At 41.6% G+C, this 23158-nt stretch overlaps 1 protein-coding gene across 1 annotated transcript in view; it reads left to right on the top strand.

The window, feature by feature from the left end:
• LOC145401037 (cytochrome P450 2L1-like) overlaps nucleotides 1-23158 on the top strand; it is a 79120-nt gene that overhangs the window by 35219 nt on the left and 20743 nt on the right. Inside the window, exons 2-9 of the mRNA XM_080273414.1 lie at nucleotides 14882-14981; nucleotides 16752-16885; nucleotides 17192-17410; nucleotides 18174-18466; nucleotides 19302-19419; nucleotides 21553-21733; nucleotides 22700-22817; nucleotides 22947-23091. Coding sequence (XP_080129540.1) covers nucleotides 14882-14981; nucleotides 16752-16885; nucleotides 17192-17410; nucleotides 18174-18466; nucleotides 19302-19419; nucleotides 21553-21733; nucleotides 22700-22817; nucleotides 22947-23091 — 1308 coding nt within the window. The remainder of the gene's footprint in view (nucleotides 1-14881; nucleotides 14982-16751; nucleotides 16886-17191; nucleotides 17411-18173; nucleotides 18467-19301; nucleotides 19420-21552; nucleotides 21734-22699; nucleotides 22818-22946; nucleotides 23092-23158) is intronic.

Here is a 23158-nt window from a genome sequence, read left to right as displayed (position 1 = left end):
AGTTTTGGACAACAAACCTTGACATAACCTTCTAGTATCCTAAAATGGTCTAACCTATCATAACCTTGGCTATCCAAATCTAATCTACAGTATTCAAAGCGTAATAATGGGGCAACCCGCAATGGACGGATTTTCCACTGCTGCATATTAGTGTAAGGGCCATTGCACCTCCAGTTTAGGTGCTGTGCCCTGAACACAATGAGGATTTGGTTTAATGCTCAAGGGATATAAACGGGGAGAAGTGGCTGACCAAATAAAAATGACCTGAGCTAGACAAACCAAAGTTGGACTGCCATAATCTTTATTCCTAACCACATACATTACAGTACTTATTTAACAACCAGAGCAACAAGAAACAGTAGGTTATAGCCTATAATGTTAAGGGAAATCTATGAAAATAGTCGTTTTGTGAAATCACTAGTTAATCTGTGAAATGGATTTTTAGATCAGGATGGTTTTGGCTAGATTCCAATTAAACTCGTTAGGTTTGGTTTAAATCTGGCTAGGTTTGTTTAATTAGATTAATTCAGATTATGCTCTGCCTTTGTTACCATAAGCTAGTCATAACTTTAATTAAATAAACCTATACTAGCTAGACCTAATATCATTCTAATATTACCTAACCTAACCTAACACTTCCATAATAAGTGATATTGTATATTAACCTCACCTAACTACAACATTCATTTTTACTACTATAACCGAGATCAACCCAACGTACGTTGAATAAAACCCACTTCACAGTTGACTAGGGTTTCATTAAATAACACTTTCCACACGTTGTCTGGAATATAAAATTTACCTGTGAATGGGCAACCTGACTTACTTCAGGAGATCAGCAAGTATAAGAGTTAAATCTGAATATACCCACTAACTAGTAAATGAAGTACAATATCTCTAGCTGAAGCTGATGGGTTAGGCTTACACTAGGAATGACTGGACCTACAGAAAACACACTGATTTGTTCATATATCACTGAATATAATTCCTGTATGTATTGAACAAACAAATGAAACATTAGACACATACTGGTGCAGTATGAATTGCCATATTATGGCTAAACGTATTGAAGAAACAGCTTTCAACAGTAAGTGCCTCTATCGCTGAGTTGTCACGCATATTCCCCATTGACGTCATTGGTACTGGAATATGAGATCTTGCTACCCATTAACTAATTTTCATGCAAACCATTCCACTCAAAACAAGGAAATGAGGTTGTCTATCTATCTATCTATTGCCAGACGCCTCAATCCCGTTTGGGGTGGCCACAAACAAATCGCCTCCAAGTCGCCCTGTCCCCCGCCATTTCACTCCCCTGCTCCCAACTCGCACCCCCCTCTCTCATATACCTCTCCACCCCATCTCTCCATCTCATCCTCGGCCTCCCCCTCCCTCTTTCCCCCTCCACCTCACTCACATACACTCTCTTCGTCAGTCTTTCACCCTCCATCCTCTCCACATGGCCAAACCACCTCAGTGTGTTCCTCATAACGCTTCCTATCACATCCACATCAACACCACAACGCTCCTTTATATCCTCATTCGTCAGCCTGTCTCTCCATGTGACTCCACAGGCTCCTCTTAAATAACTCATTTCCACGGCTCTCACTCTTGACTTGTGTCCTTCCAACAACGTCCACGCTTCACTTCCGTACGTTAGAGTTGGTATCACAATACTGTCATGTAGTAACTTTTTCACTTCCATGCTCACTTCCCTGTTTCTTATCACTGCTTTCAAAGAACCAGCAACCTTTCTTCCCTGCTGTACCCTTTCAAGCACTTCACCCTCCAAACCTCCATCCTTACTCATCACACTACCCAAGTACTTAAACGTACTCACATTTTCCAATTCCTCACCATCCAACCTCGCTGTACATTCACTGACTTCACCTCTCTCAAAGACCATCACTTTACTCTTCCCTACATTCACCTTTAGATTCCGTTTCCTACATACTCTCTCAAACTCATCCACCAAGCCTTGCAGCTCTCCTTCGTCTTCACTCAACAACACGGTATCATCTGCAAACAACAGTACAGGGAGTTTCCAAACACTATCCTCTCTCCCCAGGGCCACTCCAACATCCACTACCCTACCTTGTACCTCTTTTATTACCCCATCCATGTACAGATTGAACAACCATGGAGACATGACACATCCCTGTTTCAAATGAGGTTGTAATTCATATAAATAGGAGCGATCAGCACCACACACATAATCCACGAGTTGCTGTTGTTGTTCATCAAAGGCGCCTTTTGATCACAAGGGCTCCTCCAACTCCAAAGACAGTATAATAACATGCCGGGACGCGAATTTTTTTTTCCTGCCCAGTTCCGTCACTTTGCACATATGGCACCGTTGCCCTGTGTTTAGTTTGGCAACGCCGCGCAGCAGTGAGCCATATCGGGTGCCAGGTTTAGTATTCATCACAATTATTTACTTTTTTTATGCTTGACTATAAATATAATACCTGACTATATATATTTTACATGGATTGAAAGAATAATAGAGACATAGAGGTCATATAGTTATCGCTGCCTTAGCTTAAATAAATATAAAAAGGGGCCATACCACTGTCTTTACTTCGTCACTCGTCTGCTGAGAGAGAGAGAGAGAGAGAGAAGATACTCTCTACACTTTGCTAAAATTAGTTATATGTTGATTTAATGAAAATGCGGTACGTCTTAGGGGTGGTACATGACTGCTCGTTGAGAACACTTATCAGTAACATATGTTGTAGGCCTATACTACTTTCCCTGTCATTTCTTGTCATTGCTCCCAGACGTACGATTCAATCAGCTGTGTTTACAATCGGCAATGGCGCATCACTGGATCTGCTGGTCATGAATCAACTTCAAGGTAAGCTATGGCGTAACGGGGTTGTTAATAACAGTAACTTGGTTAGTTTTTAGAGTGAGCATCATGCGTAGGCCTGCCTATTATATATAACCAGAGGATAAACTTGCAGGGACGATTGCTTGCCTATGGTAGATGGGTCAGTTGCACAGACTGTCTGAGATTATTCACGAACAACAAAGTAGACCCTTAATATGACAACAATAATTGCGTATTTTCCAATCATTATTTTACATTCAGTCCCTCACTGAAGATCAGCAAATGTGTTCCCAGCCCAATGCTATTACCAAATAGAATATATTGAGTTTATTTTTTTAATTCCTTGTTTCTCTTGATTTACTTATTTTGCACACAATGGTCTATAATGTCTCATGTCTGACCCAATGCCTGTCATCAGCACATGGGAAATAGCATATGGAGCCTGGTGCTGTGTAATATTTAATAAAGATTATACCGTAACAAATAAAGCTTTGCATTTCATCAAATACAAAAACCCTTCAAGCATACTTAACATGAAATAAAGGACATGAGAACATGAAAATAATCTGAAATGTAACCTGACATATGATTTTACTAATATACCTAAGAAAAACAAGAAAATAATCTGAAATCTAACCTGACATATATACCTAAGAAAATGTCTAATGAAACATTGATATTCAGGCATCATTGATACCAATATTTCCCAGCTTGCAGCAGAAATTGCCAAGGTTAACCCTTAAGAATGATCATGAAAAGCGTTTTAGGTGATAAAATATTATGGGTCATTAACCTCTCTCTCCTGTAAACACAGCTGATTGTATCGTACGTCTGGGAGCAATGACAAGAAATGACAGGTAAAGTAGTATAGGCCTACAACAGATGTTACTGATTAGTGTTCTCAACGAACAGTCATGTACCACCCCTTAGACGTACCGCATTTTCATTAAATCAACATATAACTAATTTTAGCAAAGTGTAGAGAGTAACTTCCTTGCATGCTCACTTTTTATTGATGACCCTGCATGTTATTATTATATACTGTTTCAATCTCTCTCTCTCTCTCTCTCTCTCAGCAGACGAGTGACGAAGTAAAGACAGTGGTATGGCCCCTTTTTATATTTATTTAAGCTAAGGCAGCGAAAACTATATGACCTCTATGTCTCTATTATTCTTTCAATCCATGTAAAATATAGATAGGTATTATATGTATAGTCAAGCATAAAAAAAGGCAAATAATTGTGATGAATACTAAACCTAGCATCCGATATGGCTCACTGCTGCGCGGCGTTGCCAAACTAAACACAGGGCAACGGTGCCATATGTGCAAAGTGACGGAACTGGGCAGGAAAAAAAATTTCGCTGCCGGGACACTTGCTGATAAGAACGCGTCCGTGCTGCACATCATGTGTTATGACGTCATGTGGCGGTTTTTAAACTAGTAGCTCACGTGCCACTGTGAAGGATGGGTGGGCATGAACTGACGTCGTGATATATATATATATATATATATATATATATATATATATATATAATACTCACATGCACATATAATACTTACATGCACTCAGTATATAAGTCTGATAATGCAGTTAATAATATCTCATTTTGCAATAAACGATTGGATGTAAAAAATTTATTCTTTAATTCCTTCCTTTTTCTTCATATTTACTGAATAATGTAACTCGTGCCGCTGTTAGGAAAAAAATCATCAACCTCTTTCCTACTTTAAACCAACTCCTCGTCAACCCTTCATAAACTTGTCAACTCCTCATCTCATGACTATCAACCTTTTATCAGGCTTTCACCAGCATATTATCTACCCATCAGATTATTAGAAATAGTGATGAAAAAGAAAAAGAAATAGAAAATTTATATTTATATGCTTGCACGGTAATTAACCCGTCACGTCCCCAGCTATTTCGCACCTCCGACACCCCCCAATCCTGAGGTATTTTCGATTTTTTTTTTTCTGTTGGCTAAAACCTCCGCTTTTGGTGAGAAACATCGAAATTTCATAGAGAAATCGCTCACCTGAGGTTTAAAATACTCGATCCAGGTAGCAGTACCTACTTACCTGACTGGGTTTTCTAATAGGCTGGCACCAAAGAAAACGAGTTCTATGGGAGGGTAACTATTTCACACCACTCATAAATGGTATTTACTTATTTACTTGGTACGAATTTATATGTAGTACGAGAGTATATTGGTTTTCAAACAGTAATATAGGCATTATAAGCATTGTTTCACTCACTAACTCATCACCATACCTGACCTTCTTTTGCCGCATTACCTGATCATCATTTCGGACTGTTTCTTCCTCTAATGCTATGTAAACTTTGTCCTCCACATTGTCATTGATTGGGGAATCACTCTGGCCCTGAATGTCTTTATTGGCCAGGTCACTGGTAACAGGTGAATTGCTGAGACAATGGTGTGCGGGGGTGCGGGAGGTTATGTGGTGTAAGGCATTGTCCCTGCTTGGCATCTTGTAGAGGAATAGAGGAAGGTGTCCCGTGTATACGTACGAAAAATCACATGCGAAAAATGAAAATTGTGCAAATTATGAACCTTGCAATTGCGCAACGTACCAGTACGTCGTCGGGACTGGCAAATGTAAAATGTTGCAATGTACCCATACATCGACAGGACGCCTTGGGTTAATTACAGTTCCAGTTCAAATATCGTGGGATCCATTTTCTGTGTTAGCGTTAATGCCATGTTACTTGACGTCTGTATCTCCCCCCACCCCTCAAGTGCATGTGTCCGACCATTTATTATAAAGGCGAATTCACACTGGATGCTATGCGAGCTATGCTAACTACGCTAGCCACATGGCTGTGAATTTGCTTGTGTTATTTTCATCAGGATTGCCTAGACCGGATGCAATGCTATGTAAGCGATGCTTGCGATATTGCAGGCATACCTCTGAAGATCGCTCCTCTGGCGATTTTCCTTGCCATAGTTAACATCGCGCATGCACACTAGTGGCCATGCCGACGCCAGCCCAGCCCCCCACGTCAGTCTCACGCCACTCAGTCTGCCTGCCCTTCAGACACGTACAGTATGGACAGACGGCTGCTGCAGGACGCAATGGAGCAACTTATTGAAGAGGTACGGAAATAACCGTGATTATATGACATGACTTCCGAAGATTATCGGGATGTGGTAAAGAAGGACTGCTCTTGGCAGGAGAGTGTTAAAGCTGTTGACAAAATACATATCATGTGGCATACAAATGATGTAGCGTATATAATAAGTTATGTTGTATAACATAAACCACATTCACTGGCACATTCCATACATGAATATAAATACAAGGTAATGTAAATGATTCTATCAACTCACTAGGTTTACCTTTATGTATGCTCTCTCTCTCTCTCTCTCTCTCTCTCTCTCTCTCTCTTCACATTAGTCTCGTGTACCCATTTCCTTTTCCTTTTTATAGAAAGGGCTAAAGTAAGCAATAATAGCTCCTCCTCCTCCTCCTCCTCACAGAACCACTTCGTACTCTCCTCCATAGCTGCAGTGAACCAAATGTCAAAATCAACTGACCGTGACCAGTATCTTTCGTAACTTTGCGACGTAGCCAGCCGGCATGGCTTACAATGTAAACAGTCAAATAGCAAGCATAGCTAGTGTGCATCCATAGATAGCTCGCATAGCATCCGGTGTGAATCCGCCTTAAGATGCTATTGAGGAATGTTTTCCAATATGGCCGCACTGATTATTAATCTTTCACGAAAAGGTGATGCATAAAGGTGCCTTTGGCACAAAGGTTGCTGTTAAATGGTTTGGGTATGCAGCCCCTGGTGTAGGATTCGTCAAGATTTCTTCTCTTTGCCTTGGTCTTTTTTCCTCTTGCCTACATTTCATACCCTTTTCCGCATGTACCGTGTGGTACTAGACTCTGTCTGAATAGCATTGCTACTCATTACTCAAAGTATTTTTCAAAAAACTGATCCAAAAACAGAGCACTTTCTGTCACACGAGGGTAATGTAAACACACTGCCAAGATGGTTTGTAGGCGAGGTGCTCATTGGCTGCTACAGCCTTCCACGGTTGCTGATTAACTGGAGGATGTGTGTAAGCTACTGGATTGGTCACCAGGCTGGAAGCGAATTCACTGTTGTGGTGCAACATGGGACCCCAAGATTTATCACAGGCTGCGGCTATTCCGGCGGTTTTTACACCATAGACTTATCCACAGATATTGGGTAAAAATATTGGGTATAGTCAGCCAAAGTAGTTGTGTCTTCTTTCCGAATCCAGCAACTCTAAGTCTACTAATACCAAGTCAGTTCACTTTCCATCAGGGCAGAGGGAGGCGTTGCTTGTGTGTGACGTCAGTTGGCTTAAGTAACAGAAAATGTATAAAACCGCAGACTCAAATTAAACATCTATAACAAGGGAAAACGAAGCAGGGGAAGAAGTGCTTCTCTCACCCCCCTACACCTTCCATCACACCCCCACACCTTCCCTCACACATTTCAGTCCCTTCCCTCACTTCACCGAACCGAAAAAAATGTCATAGTCTGAGTAGTGGAGCAAACATCCATCCCCCATCATGGTCAGGAGTCAACTGAGCTGGTGTAGTGGTGTTTCGTGCCAGAGCCAGTCGACGTCACTCCGATGCTCCACCCCCTGCGCGAGCTTGGAGCCGTTTTACAAGGAAGTGAATCGATTTGGTATTAGTAGACTTAGCCAGCAAATATTTGAACAGATTGGTCGAAGCAGCAGAGACACCTTCACAAGTCTGGCAACTGTGTCAGACCAGACCATGGTGGGGGTGAGTGGTTTGGGGGTGGTAATGGAGGATGCATGTGCTGTAGTTGTTGTTGGCAATGTAGTCTATCATTACACCGCAGAGTAAAGGTGCTAAATGTGATATTACACCTGATTTAATACCTGTAAATAATGTAATATATCGTCAACCTGAGATAATGCCTAGAACGTGTAGCCAATCAAGCGTTAGATGAAATGACAAGGTGCAACCCCACACCCTCCCCACTTTCCTGCCACACCCCCTCCGCCGGGTAGCCTATCAACTAGCCACATGACATAGGAATAAAGGACAGATAATTGTGTTTTTACTGTATGTTTATCTTCTGAACATGACAGGATATGTTATATACTATGTGTGGTGTGGCAGAGGCATGCGGTGCTTACACAGTAATAACGAGAAAAGCATTCCACAATAGGTTAGTGTTTTGGTAAAGGGGTGAGGGAAACTTAGCCACAGTTTTTTTTTATTTTATAACAGAACAGAGGAAGGAATGATAAATGAATAAAAAAAATAATCCATACACCAGATTACTGGTGTCCTCTGTTCATAAAATATCTGTAACAGTTGGACTTGAACAGCTGTAGTTTGAAGTTTGGATGGAAACAACTCTGGGGAAGCGAGTTCCAAAGAGATGCAGTACGGGGAATGAAAGAATTCTGATAGGCAGAAGTTCTGCAATATGGCTGAATGACATTCCAGTCATGAAAGCTACCAGATGCCCATGTAGCATGATGGAAGGCATGGAGAGGTGGCACCATGGATGCAACTTCGTCTGAGCATTTACCATAAAAATATCTGTAAAATAATGCAAGGGAGGCAACATTCCTTCTTACTTGTAGGGGAGCTAGTTTATTAGTAATAGCAGGGTTGTTAATAATTCTAACACCCTTGTTCTGTATTTTGTCTAATTGTTTTAATGCAACCACTCCACATCCATTCCACAAGGGTGAGCAATATTCAAGCTGAGAGCGCACGTCTCTTATAAATTACAGCTAACTGCTCATCAGTGAGGAAGTTACGGACTCAGTACATAAGTCCAAGTTTCTTTGAGGCGGTTTTAGCAAGTGATCTAACATGAGAGGTCCAGCTGAGGGCATTGTTAAGTGAGACGCCGAGAATTTCAATACTTTTGGAGATGGAAATGTTAGTAGTACTGAAGGTATATAATATACGAATCAGGCAATATCTGTCTATTAGTAAATTGTATATACTGTATTTAGTTTTACTAGCATTAAATGAGACAAGGTTGTTTTATCCCTATTCACTGATCGTAGATAGGTCTTGATTTATGGGGATGGCTGTACTGAGTTGAGAGGTAGAGATATTTGACTTTGTAAACGGGTGTCTGAGTGTGAATGAACTATGTAGTGTTGAGTCATCTGCATATGAGTGGATGGGATTGTGGGTGACAGATAAGAGATCATTAATATGAACCAGGAACAGGGTTGGCGCTAGAACCGATCCCTGCGGCACACCAGCGTTAATTGAGTGGCAATTGGAATATACATCATCTACTTTTACTCTTATTTTCCTGTCACTGAGATCTGAGGAAATCAATGGAACAAAAGACGTTAGTCCATTGCAAGGCAGTTTGGATAGCAGGGAACGGTGCCATACTCTGTCAAAAGCTTTAGAAATATCAAGGGCTGCTGCATGAGTTTCTCCATGTAGGTCAATTGATTGATGGATGGTATGAGTTAGGAGACTGAGTATGTCAATGGTGGATCTTTCGTGGTGAAAACCATATTGACTATCACTAAGTTGTAGGATTCAAGATGTTTAATAATGTGCTTATTAATTAAAGTTTCAAATACCTTACCAAGAGATGTGACTGCTATTGGTCTGTAATCAGAGGGGTCAGAGGAACTTTCTTGGATATTGGCTTCTTTCCATGAATTTGGGAATGAAGTATGTATGTACAGTCTGAATAATGTATTTAGAACAGAGGCAATTCAGGGAACACTTTTTCAAAACAACTGGCGGAATTCCATCTGAGCCTGGAGCTTTGTTTGTAGGTAAATTGTCTAGGATGGATTTTATGTATCTTGTCTGTATTTTAAGTGGAACAATTTCGGGAGAGTCAAGTTCTAGTACTGGGACGTTCTGGCTGGCGTCGTCTATGGTAGAATTTTTGACAAATGTGTTATGTATGATGATAAAACCAAGATACTGTATATTTCCACCAGTTTATAGTCATATCATCACATTCAGGTATCAGTACTGAGCAACAGGAAATACAGGGGAGATTCTAGTTATCATTAATAAACACTGTTTTATATTATCATAATCATGACGTTTCATTAACCCGTGCCGTCCCGGCGACGTGAATTAACGTCCGCACATGATGTGCACTCATGTCCCGGTGACGTGAATTAATGCGGCAACATTGCAAGTTGCATAATTTTCACATTTTTCAAAAATCGCGCCTGATTTCTGTTTCGCCAGCCTACGCAAGCCTCACCTACTCGCCGCCAGGCGGATAATCCCCCAGACCCAGATTAACCTCACCAGACCCTTTGATCCTCCACTTACCTCTCAGCAGTCACCCAGGTCAGATATGGAGTGTCGTGGGCTGTCAGAGGAGGAGATACAAGTCGCCCTGGATACCTTTACAGGGGATAGTGATTCCCCAATGGACAACGACACCCTCGATGTCGATTATGTGCAGCCTGAGGAGGTAACCAGCAGCAGTGATGAGGAGGTCCCTTCCCCAAGGAAAGTCAAATATATTACATATAGGAGGGCAGGGGACGGCCAGCCTGCACCACGTGCTGCATCTAGGCAGCAACACCTACCATCAGATGAGGACGAGGATGAGGATGAGGATGAGGAAGCAGTACATGGTGGCGTATTTTCCTGGCTGGGGAAGGAAAAGATATCACCACATGGGACTGGGACAGACGGCACATCGCGACTGTTCCACAGGTATGTTCCTTCTATGTGTTCTGTGGCAGGAAGTAGTGGCGTGGGGATGGTTAGGGCAGTAGAAAGTGAAAGTGTTGGGGTGGGAGAGCTCAGACAGATTCGTGAAAGCGAGAGTGGTGTGGGGGAGGCAACACGTCAACGTGGTGTTCATGTTAGGCGTAGTGTGAGTTAGCAGAAGGTGAAAGCACTTGTCTAACATGTAAATGGGTAATATGTTATATTCGAAGTATTATAAAAGGTGAATAATTAGATTTTGAGTTGAAAAAATAATGACGGTACCTGAAGTCACGTGGTAGCGCTATTGCTATGCTCATTCTTTTCGTAAAGCATGTACATCTATAAAAGCAATTGTATAACATGTAAAGAGGTAATATGTTATATTGAAAGTATTATAAAAGGTGAATAATTAGATTTCGAGTGACCTGAACTCACGTGGTTATGCTATTGCTATGCTCATTCTTTTCATAAAGCATGTACATCTATAAAAGCAATTGTATAGTTACTGTAAAGTTAGTATGTAAGTTGAAAAATAGTCTAAGTTGAAAGTCACAGAACATAGTCAGTAGGTAAATAAGCGCTAGGAAGAATTTTGTTCACGGTGTAAGAGGAGTGGGAAATTCCCCAAGGGCTCTAAATTTAGCCATCAATTATGGGATAAGATAGGATACAAAAAACCCACACTGGCAGACGAAAAAAAAGATGTATTCCAAACAGTTTCGGCGACAGCTGTCGCCCTCTTCAGTGGATCTACAGACTAAGAGTGGTACATACAAATGCCGAGAAGCTGCTTATATGCAGGGTGAGGACACGTTTTCCCAACCACACCTGATGTGACCTCACCTGACTCTCCCTCTACTCTGTCCACGACCTGAGTGAGGGATTACAAGGGGCGGCAAGGACCTTGCCACTAATCCTCTCATCACTGGATCTGAAGAGAGAAGGTCGGAAAGATCTAGGCACCACTTGTTCATGGAGGCAATCGGTGAGGAAATGTTGCTGTAGTTTCTTGTGTTTGACGGAGATAAGCAGCTTCTCATAACGACGAAAGCAGGCCACAAGATGGGGGAAAGTGACCAAAAAGAAGTGGAAGAATGTGTGTCTTATCGTGGGATCCATGACGGCTGAAGAGTCACACTATCGTGACAATGAAATAGGATACAAAAAACCCACACTGGCAGACGAAAAAAAGATGTATTCCAAACAGTTTCGGCGACAGCTGTCGCCCTCTTCAGTGGATCTACAGACCAAGAGTGGTACATACAAATGCCGAGAAGCTGCTTATATGCAGGGTGAGGACACGTTTTCCCAACCACACCTGATGTGACCTCACCTGACTCTCCCTCTACTCTGTCCACGACCTGAGTGAGGGATTACAAGGGGCGGCAAGGACCTTGCCACTAATCCTCTCATCACTGGATCTGAAGAGAGAAGGTCGGAAAGATCTAGGCACCACTTGTTCATGGAGGCAATCGGTGAGGAAATGTTGCTGTAGTTTCTTGTGTTTGACGGAGATAAGCAGCTTCTCATAACGACGAAAGCAGGCCACAAGATGGGGGAAAGTGACCAAAAAGAAGTGGAAGAATGTGTGTCTTATCGTGGGATCCATGACGGCTGAAGAGTCACACTATCGTCATGGATCCCACGATAAGACACACATTCTTCCACTTCTTTTTGGTCACTTTCCCCCATCTTGTGGCCTGCTTTCGTCGTTATGAGAAGCTGCTTATCTCCGTCAAACACAAGAAACTACAGCAACATTTCCTCACCGATTGCCTCCATGAACAAGTGGTGCCTAGATCTTTCCGACCTTCTCTCTTCAGATCCAGTGATGAGAGGATTAGTGGCAAGGTCCTTGCTGCCCCTTGTAATCCCTCACTCAGGTCGTGGACAGAGTAGAGGGAGAGTCAGGTGAGGTCACATCAGGTGTGGTTGGGAAAACGCGTCCTCACCCTGCATATAAGCAGCTTCTCGGCATTTGTATGTACCACTCTTGGTCTGTAGATCCACTGAAGAGGGCGACAGCTGTCGCCGAAACTGTTTGGAATACATCTTTTTTTCGTCTGCCAGTGTGGGTTTTTTGTATCCTATTTCATTGTCACGATAGTGTGACTCTTCAGCCCCCAATTATGGGATAAGCTGTCTCCCAGTTTACCACCATCCCACCTCTCTCTCTCTCTCTCTCTCTCTCTTAGGATAAGGCTTACTGTAAATCGTGTACTACTGTGAAAGCAAATGTCTGACATGGAAAAGGCCAGAATGTAATGTGAGAAGTACTATAAAGGGGGAGAAAATAAATTCAGAGGTGAAAAAATAATGACATGACATGATTTACCTACGTAAATTAGCGCTACTTCTATGCTAATTCTTTTCATAAAGCATGTACTTCTGTAAAAGCAGTTGTCTAACATGTAAATGGGTAATATGTTATGTTATAAGTAATCAAAAAGGTGAAAAAATAGAATCTGAGTTGAAAAAAGCATGAAAGACCAAGTTGTCACTTGGTAAATAAGCGCTATTCTTATGCTAATTTTTTTCGTACAGCAAGTACATCTATAAAACTAATTGTATAACATGTAAGTGGGTTATATATTATGTTATAAATAATCTAAAAGGTGAAAAAATAGAATCTGAGTTGGAAAAACATGACATAAAATGATCTCACTTAGTAAATAAGCGCTACTGTTATGCTAATTCTTGTCCTAATGCCTCAAAATATGTACAGACAATTATGTAAAGTTGAAAAAGGTATGATGTAATTGTGGAAGTAATATGGAACATGAAAAAATACAATAGGTGATGAAATAACGATGTTTGCTACCATCAGTGACATAATCGACCGATTTCACTAGGGTCGCACAATGGTACATACCTTATTTCTCAGTTTTTTTCTGCATAAAACCCAATATACTTGTGGTATACATATTTCCAACATATGAATACATGATAATAAACGTATACTGCATCAGTTCAGAGTACCCGTGCCACCATAGAAAACGTACGGTGAAAAGACTACTCATAGAGCATGGCAGTACCTGTCAAACTTACGTGCTCCAGGTAAGCCATTTCTGGACCCAAGGGACACCTTTCTTTGTGATTTTCCTTAGTTTCTGACCAAAAGCGAATGTTTGAGCAAAAAAGAAAAAAAAGGTCCAAAAAAGCTGGGACTGGGGCGGACCAAAGCTCAGAAAATTTCGGGATTGAGCGGGTTAATTTCTAAACACTCGTTATGAAACTTATTCCACCGTTTTTCCGTCCTCTGAAGTATTCCAAAAATCAAATTTGAATTAAACATGACAAACCATGTGTATGAATCTGCAGTATATTTTGATTACATGTAAATATGCATAATTATGTAGACATTTAGTGAAGTAATAGTGATAAAAGTTTACTATAACCCTATTACCAAGTATGTTATTCCCAACAATTTCCATCCGACAGTAATACATGGCATCCCAAACCACTCAATCCCACCACGGTTTGGTCTGACACAGTTGCCAGACTTGTGAAGCTATCCCTGCTGCTTCGACTGATCTGTTCGAATATTTACGGGGTTCAGAACGAAGACACGACTTTTTTGGCAGACTATACCACAAGGGTGACCCAACCATCAGATAGCAGAGATAATGGAGATTTCAGTGATGTAGATAACGGATTTCCAAGGGGGTGGCGAATTCAGCCTTGTGGATGTTTACACCTACTCCAGGTGAATTCATTCGTGTTGTGGGAACGGCTCAGTCAGCGTTATCAGTGTCTAACCCTGCATCATTTCTTCATTTCCTACTGCTACTGCCACACCAGTGCCCAAATCAGCAGGCAGAACCTTCCCTACAATAAACAAGAAATGGTCAGTCAAAGGACGATTTAGAGGTCTGGGGCAGTGCCTATAAGTCTCTCTCTCTCTCTCTCTCTCTCTCTCTCTCTCTCTTATGGAGGGGTTAGTGGGACGAGCAGGGGTTTGGTCAAAAGAAAACAGTGGATGATACAGGAAATGACATTAGAATACAGGTGTACACTGTAGATTACATGTTATTAGTGTTTGGGTTGAGTATTTTTTCTCAGCTACCTCTCTTACCCCTCCCCTATCCACCATCTTTACCTCCTATGGCACCATCTGTGGAGAGAATGTCAAATTAAGTCAATGGCATTGATATTGCCTGTTGGGGAATTTCGCAGTTAGCAGAAAAGGCGCCACGATATTTTTCCACAACAGTACTAGGATGTTTATGGGGCATTGCATTTGTCAGCAGGTATGTGAGGGATACTGTTGGTGGGTCAAGTGCTTTAATGACGCTCGTGTTGTCGATAGGTGCTAATAATTTTACCTTGTTTGCCTGCAGGGATATGGGGGCTGCCGGTGGTTGGCTGGTTGCCGTCAGTGTCAGTCAGTTTCAGCGACCAAGTGATGAAACTCAGGAAGGTGTATGGCGACATTATTATGTGAGTGCACACACACACACACACACACACACGCGCGCACACACACACACATTGCATTTCTTCACGACAAGCATCATACTGTAATCTAGTGTTAATCTCTTGTTACAGCTCAGCATTCAAGATGGCGAGATAGTAATTTTAGGCCAAGTTGGAAAGAAAAGAGTATGGTACCATGTGCTTGTGTTAATCCTTTGTTAACCCGCCTCGTCCCGACCGACTGTCCACCATAACCCCCCCCCCCCGGAATCCCAACCAATTTTGGAAAAAAAATTTTGTGGCTCAAACCTCCGCTTTTGGTGAGAAACATCGAAAACTCATAGAGAAATCACTCATTTGAGGTTTAAAATACTGGATACCTTACTGTGTTTTCTATCAGGCTGGCTCCAAAGAAAACGAGTTCTATAGGAGGGTAACTATTCCATACTACTTATAAACGTTTTTTTTTTTTTTTTTTTTATTTATGTGGTACGAATTTATATGTATTACAAGAGTATAATGGTTTTCACACAGTAATATAGGCAAGATAAGCATTGTTTCACTCACCAAACACATCAACATACCTGACCTTTTTTGGCGACATTACCTGATCATCATTTCTGACTGTTTCTTTCTCTCTCTAATGCTACGTAAACTCTGTCCTCCACATTGTCATCGATTGGGGAGTCACTCTGGCCTTGAATTTCGTACCATGGCGTGACATGTCTTTACTGGCCAGGTAACTAGTAACAGGTGAATTGATGAGACAATGGCATGTGAGGGGGGGGAGGTCTTGCCGGGTAAGGAACTAACCCTGCCTGGCATCTTGTAGAGGAAGATGTCCCGTGTATATGTACCAAAAATCACGGGCGAAATTTGAAAGTTGTGCAAATTAGGGACCTTCCAATTGCTGCGTGTTTATATACGTCAACGGGAGTCACAGTGGCAAAACGTGTGGACGTATATATACGTCAACAGGAGTCGGCGGGTTAAAGTACAGCATTCAAGATGGACAGATGGCAATTAAACTCCTAATTAAAAGGAACAGAGCATAGTTTTAATGGATTCTTCTTTATAATATTATTACTAGAAAGACTTTTCTTCTGAGGTGTTATAACAGGATAGTCCAATTGCCCTTCTCTTTCACCCTTCCGGGAGATTTCTTATGTGTCGCAAGAACAGCTCATTCAGCATTATCAGTGTCTACCCCGCATCATGTATTTGTTTCCAACTCCCAAAGCCACACACCCGCCCACACCGCAGACTGAGCCGACCTCATCCCATAAGGTACAATCAGGCAAGTTTTAAAGTGAGAGCTCTTCGTGGACCACCCTGTATAATTTGAGACCTTTTGTCATTTCTGTAGATGATTACTTTGCGATTGTGATGTGATTAAATGTGTTTAGAGAAATACTTTTTGAGATGGTCTGGCAATGTGGAGAGGATGGAGAATGAGAATGACTAGAAGAACATATGTAAGTGAGGTGAAGTGGAGAAGAGAGGGAGAGACCAAGGAAGAGATGAAGGGAGAGATCAAATGGAGAGATGGATGATAGAGAGAGTGTGAGCAGGAGGGAGGGCAGCCAAATGACAAAGGATGGTGTGACGTGGAGGCGAATTGTTTGTTGCCATAGCTTACGGGATTAAAGCGTCTGACAAGAGATAGCTAGACAGATAGGTAGATAGACAGATAGGTATATGGACAGATAAACAGCCAGGCTGATAGATACATAGATAGGTGGATAGATTACTGTGTGACTCGTGACGTTATGAATTTGGATTACTTTCTTACAGGTGGCGTACGGGATGTTTAACCACCGTCTTCCTCTGCAATTACGACACGATGAAAACTGCTCTGAAAAAATTGGAACTCTCAGACAGGCCCAACGTCTACACTTACTCTGTGTTTAGCCATGATGGCACGTTAGGTAAGGGCAGATAGACAAAGGAACAGATAGACAGACATAATCTGTCCATGATGTGTAAGAATAAATAAACAGATACACACATAAACAGACGTCTACGAATATTAACCAGAAAATTACACTTGGTATTCCAAAACTAAATTCTGTAACGTGGTTCATAAAAAAAAAAAGGGGGAAAAAGAAAACAATGATTAGCCAATTTGGTGAGACTGAACGATAATATTCTCTGACTACATTCAGCTCAAGCCATTATACTGAAGAATGGACTGAAACTTTCTCCTAATATTTTCTTTACTATTTCCACCCGAGGCTTGGTATTCAGCAACGGGCTCCAGTGGCAGAAAAACCGCCGCTTCACCCACCGTCAGCTGCGGGACCTCGGCATGGGCAGAACGGCGCTGGAGGAGGCGATGCAGGAGGAGGCGCGACAACTTGTGCAGGACTTCAGGAAACACACGGACAAGGACCAGCCACTGCCTATGTCCCTGGGTGTGGCTGTTCTTAACATTATATGGACGATGGTGGCAGGTGGGTTGGGGTGGGGGCAGGTTGGTTGTAATGGTGGCAGGTGGGTTGGGGTGGGGGCAGGTTGGTTGTAATGGTGGCAGGTGGGTTGTGGTGGTGAGTCAGGCGGGTTGATGTGACAGGTGGTTTGAGAGGGAAACAGGAGCGTTGATGTGCTTGAGCTAATGTTCGTGGAAAGGGAAAGCTTTAGGGAAGAATGGTGTAATTTATTTTCAAAAGTAATCTTTCAAAGTTAAGGTCACAGGGCAAAGTCAGATATTGGGCCCTTAAACTAGTTGGTGAGCGAGGGTGTTGTACTTACTGAGTCCTTCTTGTTATTATTGTTAAATGGGATGATAATTAAACAAACTTTCCCTCAAATTTCCTATCTTCTAAGCGATTGGAGACAGTTTCCCTTGCTCTAATAATTATTTTCTCTCTCAACTTCCCCCTATTAACCATTCTTTATAAAATGAAAACAAAAAAATAAAATAAAAAAAGGAAAATCACGTACGCTTCCCAGGCGGCTGCGGCGATGGAAGACGTTAGAGGAAACTATTTTGAGACAGTATTAAAACACACACACACACACACACACACACACACACACACACACACACACACACACACACACACACACACACACACACAAAGACTACGAGAAGGAAGGATGTGAAGGGATCAGAATAATGGAAGGCATGACAGTGCTGGCTGGGGACAGTCTGTGACCATGACCATGTGCCCGCGATTGTACCATGTTTTCAGTGAGCTTACTTCGATCTTATAGTTATCTTCTTTCTGCTCTACGATCTCCAAAGTGTTTCCTTCGAGAATATAATTATTTTCTTTCTGTTCTACAACCTGCTGACGACTCTACCAGACACGCGCCATGAACTGGACGACCCGAAAGCCCACGACTTCATAAGACTCATCCACAAGACCTTCAACGATCAACAAGGCCCCGTTTACCTATTCAATATCTTCCCGTGGCTTGTAACGTTGGCTCCAAAGTCTCTCAAGAAGAGGCTTGGTTATTATGCTCTCAAGAACGACTTGAAGAGCATCCAGGACACGATGAGGGTATGTAATAAGCAAAGGTTAAATTAGGCTTCGTCTGGTTAAGTTAAGCGAGGCTAGGATACGTTAGGCGAGGCTAGGTTATGTTAGGTTAGGCTAGGTTAGGTTAGGTCAAGCTAGGTTAAGTTAGATGAGTCTCGGTTAGGTTAGATTAGGCTAGAATGGACTTGATTATGCTAGGTTACAATAGCATAGCTTTGGTTAGGTTAAGGTAGGTTAGAGATTAGGACAGATCAAGCTTTTGTTAAACTATAAAAGGACGAACGATGTTTCTGATCTCTCTCTCTCTCTGTCTCTCTCTATCTCTTTTATGTATTTATTTTTTATGAGTTTTACGCCGTCTCCCCATTTTTCCATAAGGGCCAAGGCGTTGCCCCTGAGAAGAGAACTTAGGTTTGGAGCGTGGAGCATTGTATGACAGGATATCCTTCATATTGTCTATCAGTGACCCTTGGGTGAACTCGAACCTCCGACCCTTCGGCCAAAGCGGAGCGCTCTAACCCACTGAGCTAGGGGTTCTACATCCTTGTGGTGACGGGAGAGTGCTACCTCTCCCAGCATGGTGGCTCGGGCACGCTGCGAACTCGCGACCCTTTGGTCGCGAGTCAGGCTCACTACGACTGAGCCATCCTGTCTCTCCAATGTTTGTCGGAATAAATTCCCTAAGTGTACTAAGAGCAAAGAAAGATTTAGTTGTGTGTGTGTGTGTGTATATATATATATATATATATATATATATATATATATATATATATATATATATATATATATATATGAACAAACTGAATAAAGTCTTTTCATGTCACCCTGAAAATATAAGCGAAACCCCGTGTTGCAGGAGTTCATCAAGCAACACAAAGCAACACTGGATCCGTCTCATCCCAGGGACCTCGTCGACTTCTATCTAACTGAGCTGCAGCAGAATAGTGATTCCCCTCAAGACGATGCTTTTTCAGGTGAGGCCACGATGGAAAAGACAATGTTTATAGATGGGAGGCGACCAGGGTATGCGATATAGGTGGGAGTGACATGAAGATATATTTCCCAAAAGAAGCACCACTGGGGCCTCTAGGTAGGGTACTGTATCCCTAATGGCATAATCATTATGAAAAAAAAAAAAATATATATATATATATATATATATATATATATATATATATATATATATATATATATATTATATATAAAATCTATTTATCAATCGATCGATCGATCGATCTATATCTATCTATCTATCAATCTCTCTCTCTCTCGCTCTCTCTCTGTCTACTCTCATCACTTTCAGTTGGTATAAAATGGACATCTCTCCATCTTGAATGCTTATCTGTAAGAAGAGATTAAACGAATATTATGGTACACGTAATTGTCATGGGGAAGTGCTGCGGAAAGGATTTAGAACTGTAGCACTGTCTTTTTCTGGCACTTAGCTGCGGAAATAAGCTACAAAAGGACGAAAATTTCCGCCAAGTAAAAGTTAAAGAAGTTTAGACGGGTAATATTGACAGTATACTCTACTCATTTCACTTTAATTTGACCTAAAATCGCCTTCTCTCTACTTTGAATACTGAACTGTAAAAATATACTAAAATGAGAATATGATGCTGGTCTTATTATCTCCATTTAAGGTGGTTCCCTAACACTTCTTCCTTAGTGATTTATTTTTGGATGCGGCTGGTTAATATAAACTTGCACGTTATGTATACAGAGAAATGTGATGATAAAATCCTTTATGTAACACAGAAGACGATAGCAAGGTGTAAGAAGCAAAATAACTAGCTTAGGAGGAGGTGTTAAGGACCTTCCCTAACTGACGGGAATGCTAGCATAAGTTTACCCCTACAGTCCGAAAAAAAAAAAAAAAAAAAAAAAATCTCCGAAGCTGAATAAGATCTTTTGAAGTAGCCAGAATAACGTATAAAAAGACGAAATCGGACTAGGGAAAATGATAATAATAATAGTAATTGTTGTGGGTGGGGGCGCTTACCATCCACTCATTCGATGCAATGCTGCTTTGGGTGTCTGCCCTTTCCTTTCTTCCTTCCTCCCTCTTCTATCATTCTTTCCTTCATTCTTTTCTCTTTCTTCTGCCTACGGGTGACTTTACACTCCCTCTTCTGTCTTTCTTTCCTTTTCCTTCTGCCTATGGGTGACTATACTGAGTGATAAGCCAAATGGTTTCCTGTACACTAGGAAACCATTTACTACTCTGGGTGGTGTCCATATAACCAAATTATGGTGCCTGGTGGTTTAGTAGATAACTAAAGGTAGTCCGATCGGATTGAGCCTGTGTAGGTTATATCCATAGGGTGGTTTGGGTTTATTGCTCACGTAATACCACTCAGGGATGAGTGAGGCTGGTGGCTCTCATCTTGAATGTCAGGACCAACTTGCTTAGCCCCGGGTTCCTACGCACCTCTGTCGGGCGACATGGGATTGGATGATGGATGGATGAATAATAATAATAATAATAATAATAATGATGATGATGATGATAAACCTGGAAATAAGTTCTCAGAGGCGGATTTTAAGGTGATGATCAGTGACTTTTATTGATCTTTTCTAAATTATGAAAAAATCTTAGAAAAAAGAAGAAAAGTAAAGGTAGTTCATATTTTAGGGACGAATTTAAAAGTAATGATTAGTGATTTGCATGAGTCCTTTCAGGGTAGTAAAAAAAAAAAAAAAGTACGAAAAAGATATGAAGATGATGGCTGGTATATGAGTTCTTGAAAATTATAAAAAAAATGGGGAAGAGGGAATGATGATTATAATAAATGGATTTGAAGGTGGATTTTTCACTTGTACTCGTCACGAGGCAGTAAAAAGTCAAAATAAAATTTTTTTAAGGACCAGACTTGGATAAGATAGTGATCAGTGATTTTCATTAGTCTTCAATAATTCGAAAAAAAACTATGCATGTTTTTTCAGAGAAGGATTGAAGGTGATGACCAGGGACTTGCATTGGTCTTTTTGAGGCAGTAAAAAACAAATAATAAATGTCTCTTTATATTTTAGAGAATGATTTGAAAGCGATGATCTCTGACCTACCTTTACACTTAAAAGTTGAAAAGAATGTATTCATTTTTCAGAGAAGGACTTGACCCAGTTGATGACCGAATTGTTTTTGGGCGGCGTTGAAACCACGACGTCGACCCTAAGCTGGTCGATCAAATACCTGGCCAAGTACCCGCAGGTGCAGGCCAGGTTACAGCGGGACATTGACGCCGTGGTTCCTAAGGGCGGCTTCCTCTACTACCACGAGAGGAGCAAGTGGGGATGAAGTTTTTGCTCGCTCTCTGTTTGTGTTCTTAATTATTTGTGTTTATGTTTCTGCTTTTTTGTTTATATCTGTAATATACACAGGAAAAATCATGTAACATGTTGCCAATATGCCAGGAATCGAACCCGGGACTCTCATGTGAGCCAGGCAGCATACCACTACAGGTAAAAGTTATCTCACATTGTTCGATTCCCAGCATATTGGCAGTATGTTAGATGATTTTTCCTGTGTACAGTTCAGGTTTCTCTCTTCATTCTGACTTGCCTTAAGTGCTTGGGATAGATTAAATGCATATACTAGCCCGACTGCCAGGAGGTTGTCTAATCCTCTCGGGCACACAACTGGAAGTCCGAGGAACATTGGTTACAAGACTGTGACAGTGTGAGTCAACTTTTACTTGGTCGTGGTGCAGTGGTATGCTGACTGGCTCACACCTGAGAGTCCCGGGTTTGATTCCCTGTATATTGGCAATATGTTAGGTGTTTATATTTGTTCATCTTCTAAATTCTTTATATTTTCAATGCTGTTTTGTCTGTGTCTGTGTGTATGTTTTCTATTTTGTAACCTTGATATTTTTACTGCATTTTTTCGTAGCGTGTCAGGTTAACTTCTTAACTCTCTGCTTTTCCTCCTGCCTCTCAGTATGTGATATTGTTTGCTGTCTGTCTGTAATAGACCATAAATTTTATTGGCATTAGAGGAGGTTATGCAGTTTTAGGAAGTTTTCCAGTTCTTTATTACGATGATGATGTTAATGATGGAAATGCTGTTCATGATGAAACTGATGATGATGATGATGATGATAATGATAAAAATGATGCTGATGATGGCCGTGACTATGACGATGGCGGTGATGACAATGAAGTAAAACTTGCACACACACACACACACACACACACACACACACACACACAGTCTCTCTCTTTCTCTTTCTCTAAATCCTGCCCATCCCCCAGACTTCCCTACCTGGAGGCCGTTATCCACGAGGTCCATCGCTGCGTTTCTCTTATTCCAATGGCCGTCGCACGCTCCGCCTCGGAGGACACAGAGATCGACGGCTACGCCATCCCCAAGGTTAGTGCTTTGCCTCCTCCCCCTCTCTGTCTGTCTGTCTGTCTGCCTGTCTGTCTGTCTCTCTCTCAATACCTGTGAGCCTATCTACCTTTCTGCCTACCTACCTACCTAATCCTCCCACCTCTCCAGGGCACAGTGGTAGTTCCCCACCTAGAGTGCTGTCACAAAGACCCTAAGAACTGGGCCCAACCACACCTCTTCCACCCCGACCACTTCATCAACCCAGACGGATCCTTCAACGCCAGGAAGGAAGGATTTGTCCCCTTTTCTGTCGGTACGTACACCCAGGCACAAAAGTTTCTGTACCCCCTCGGTGGATTTTTTTTTTTTTTTCTGGCCTA

This window comes from Coenobita brevimanus, chromosome 54 (assembly GCF_032717465.1).
Source record: "Coenobita brevimanus isolate Jiangsu-jjx chromosome 54, ASM3271746v2, whole genome shotgun sequence".
Classification (NCBI taxonomy): domain Eukaryota; kingdom Metazoa; phylum Arthropoda; class Malacostraca; order Decapoda; family Coenobitidae; genus Coenobita; species Coenobita brevimanus.
The sequence above is the reverse complement of the archived record's forward strand: the minus strand, read 5'-3'. Positions and strand labels throughout refer to the sequence as shown.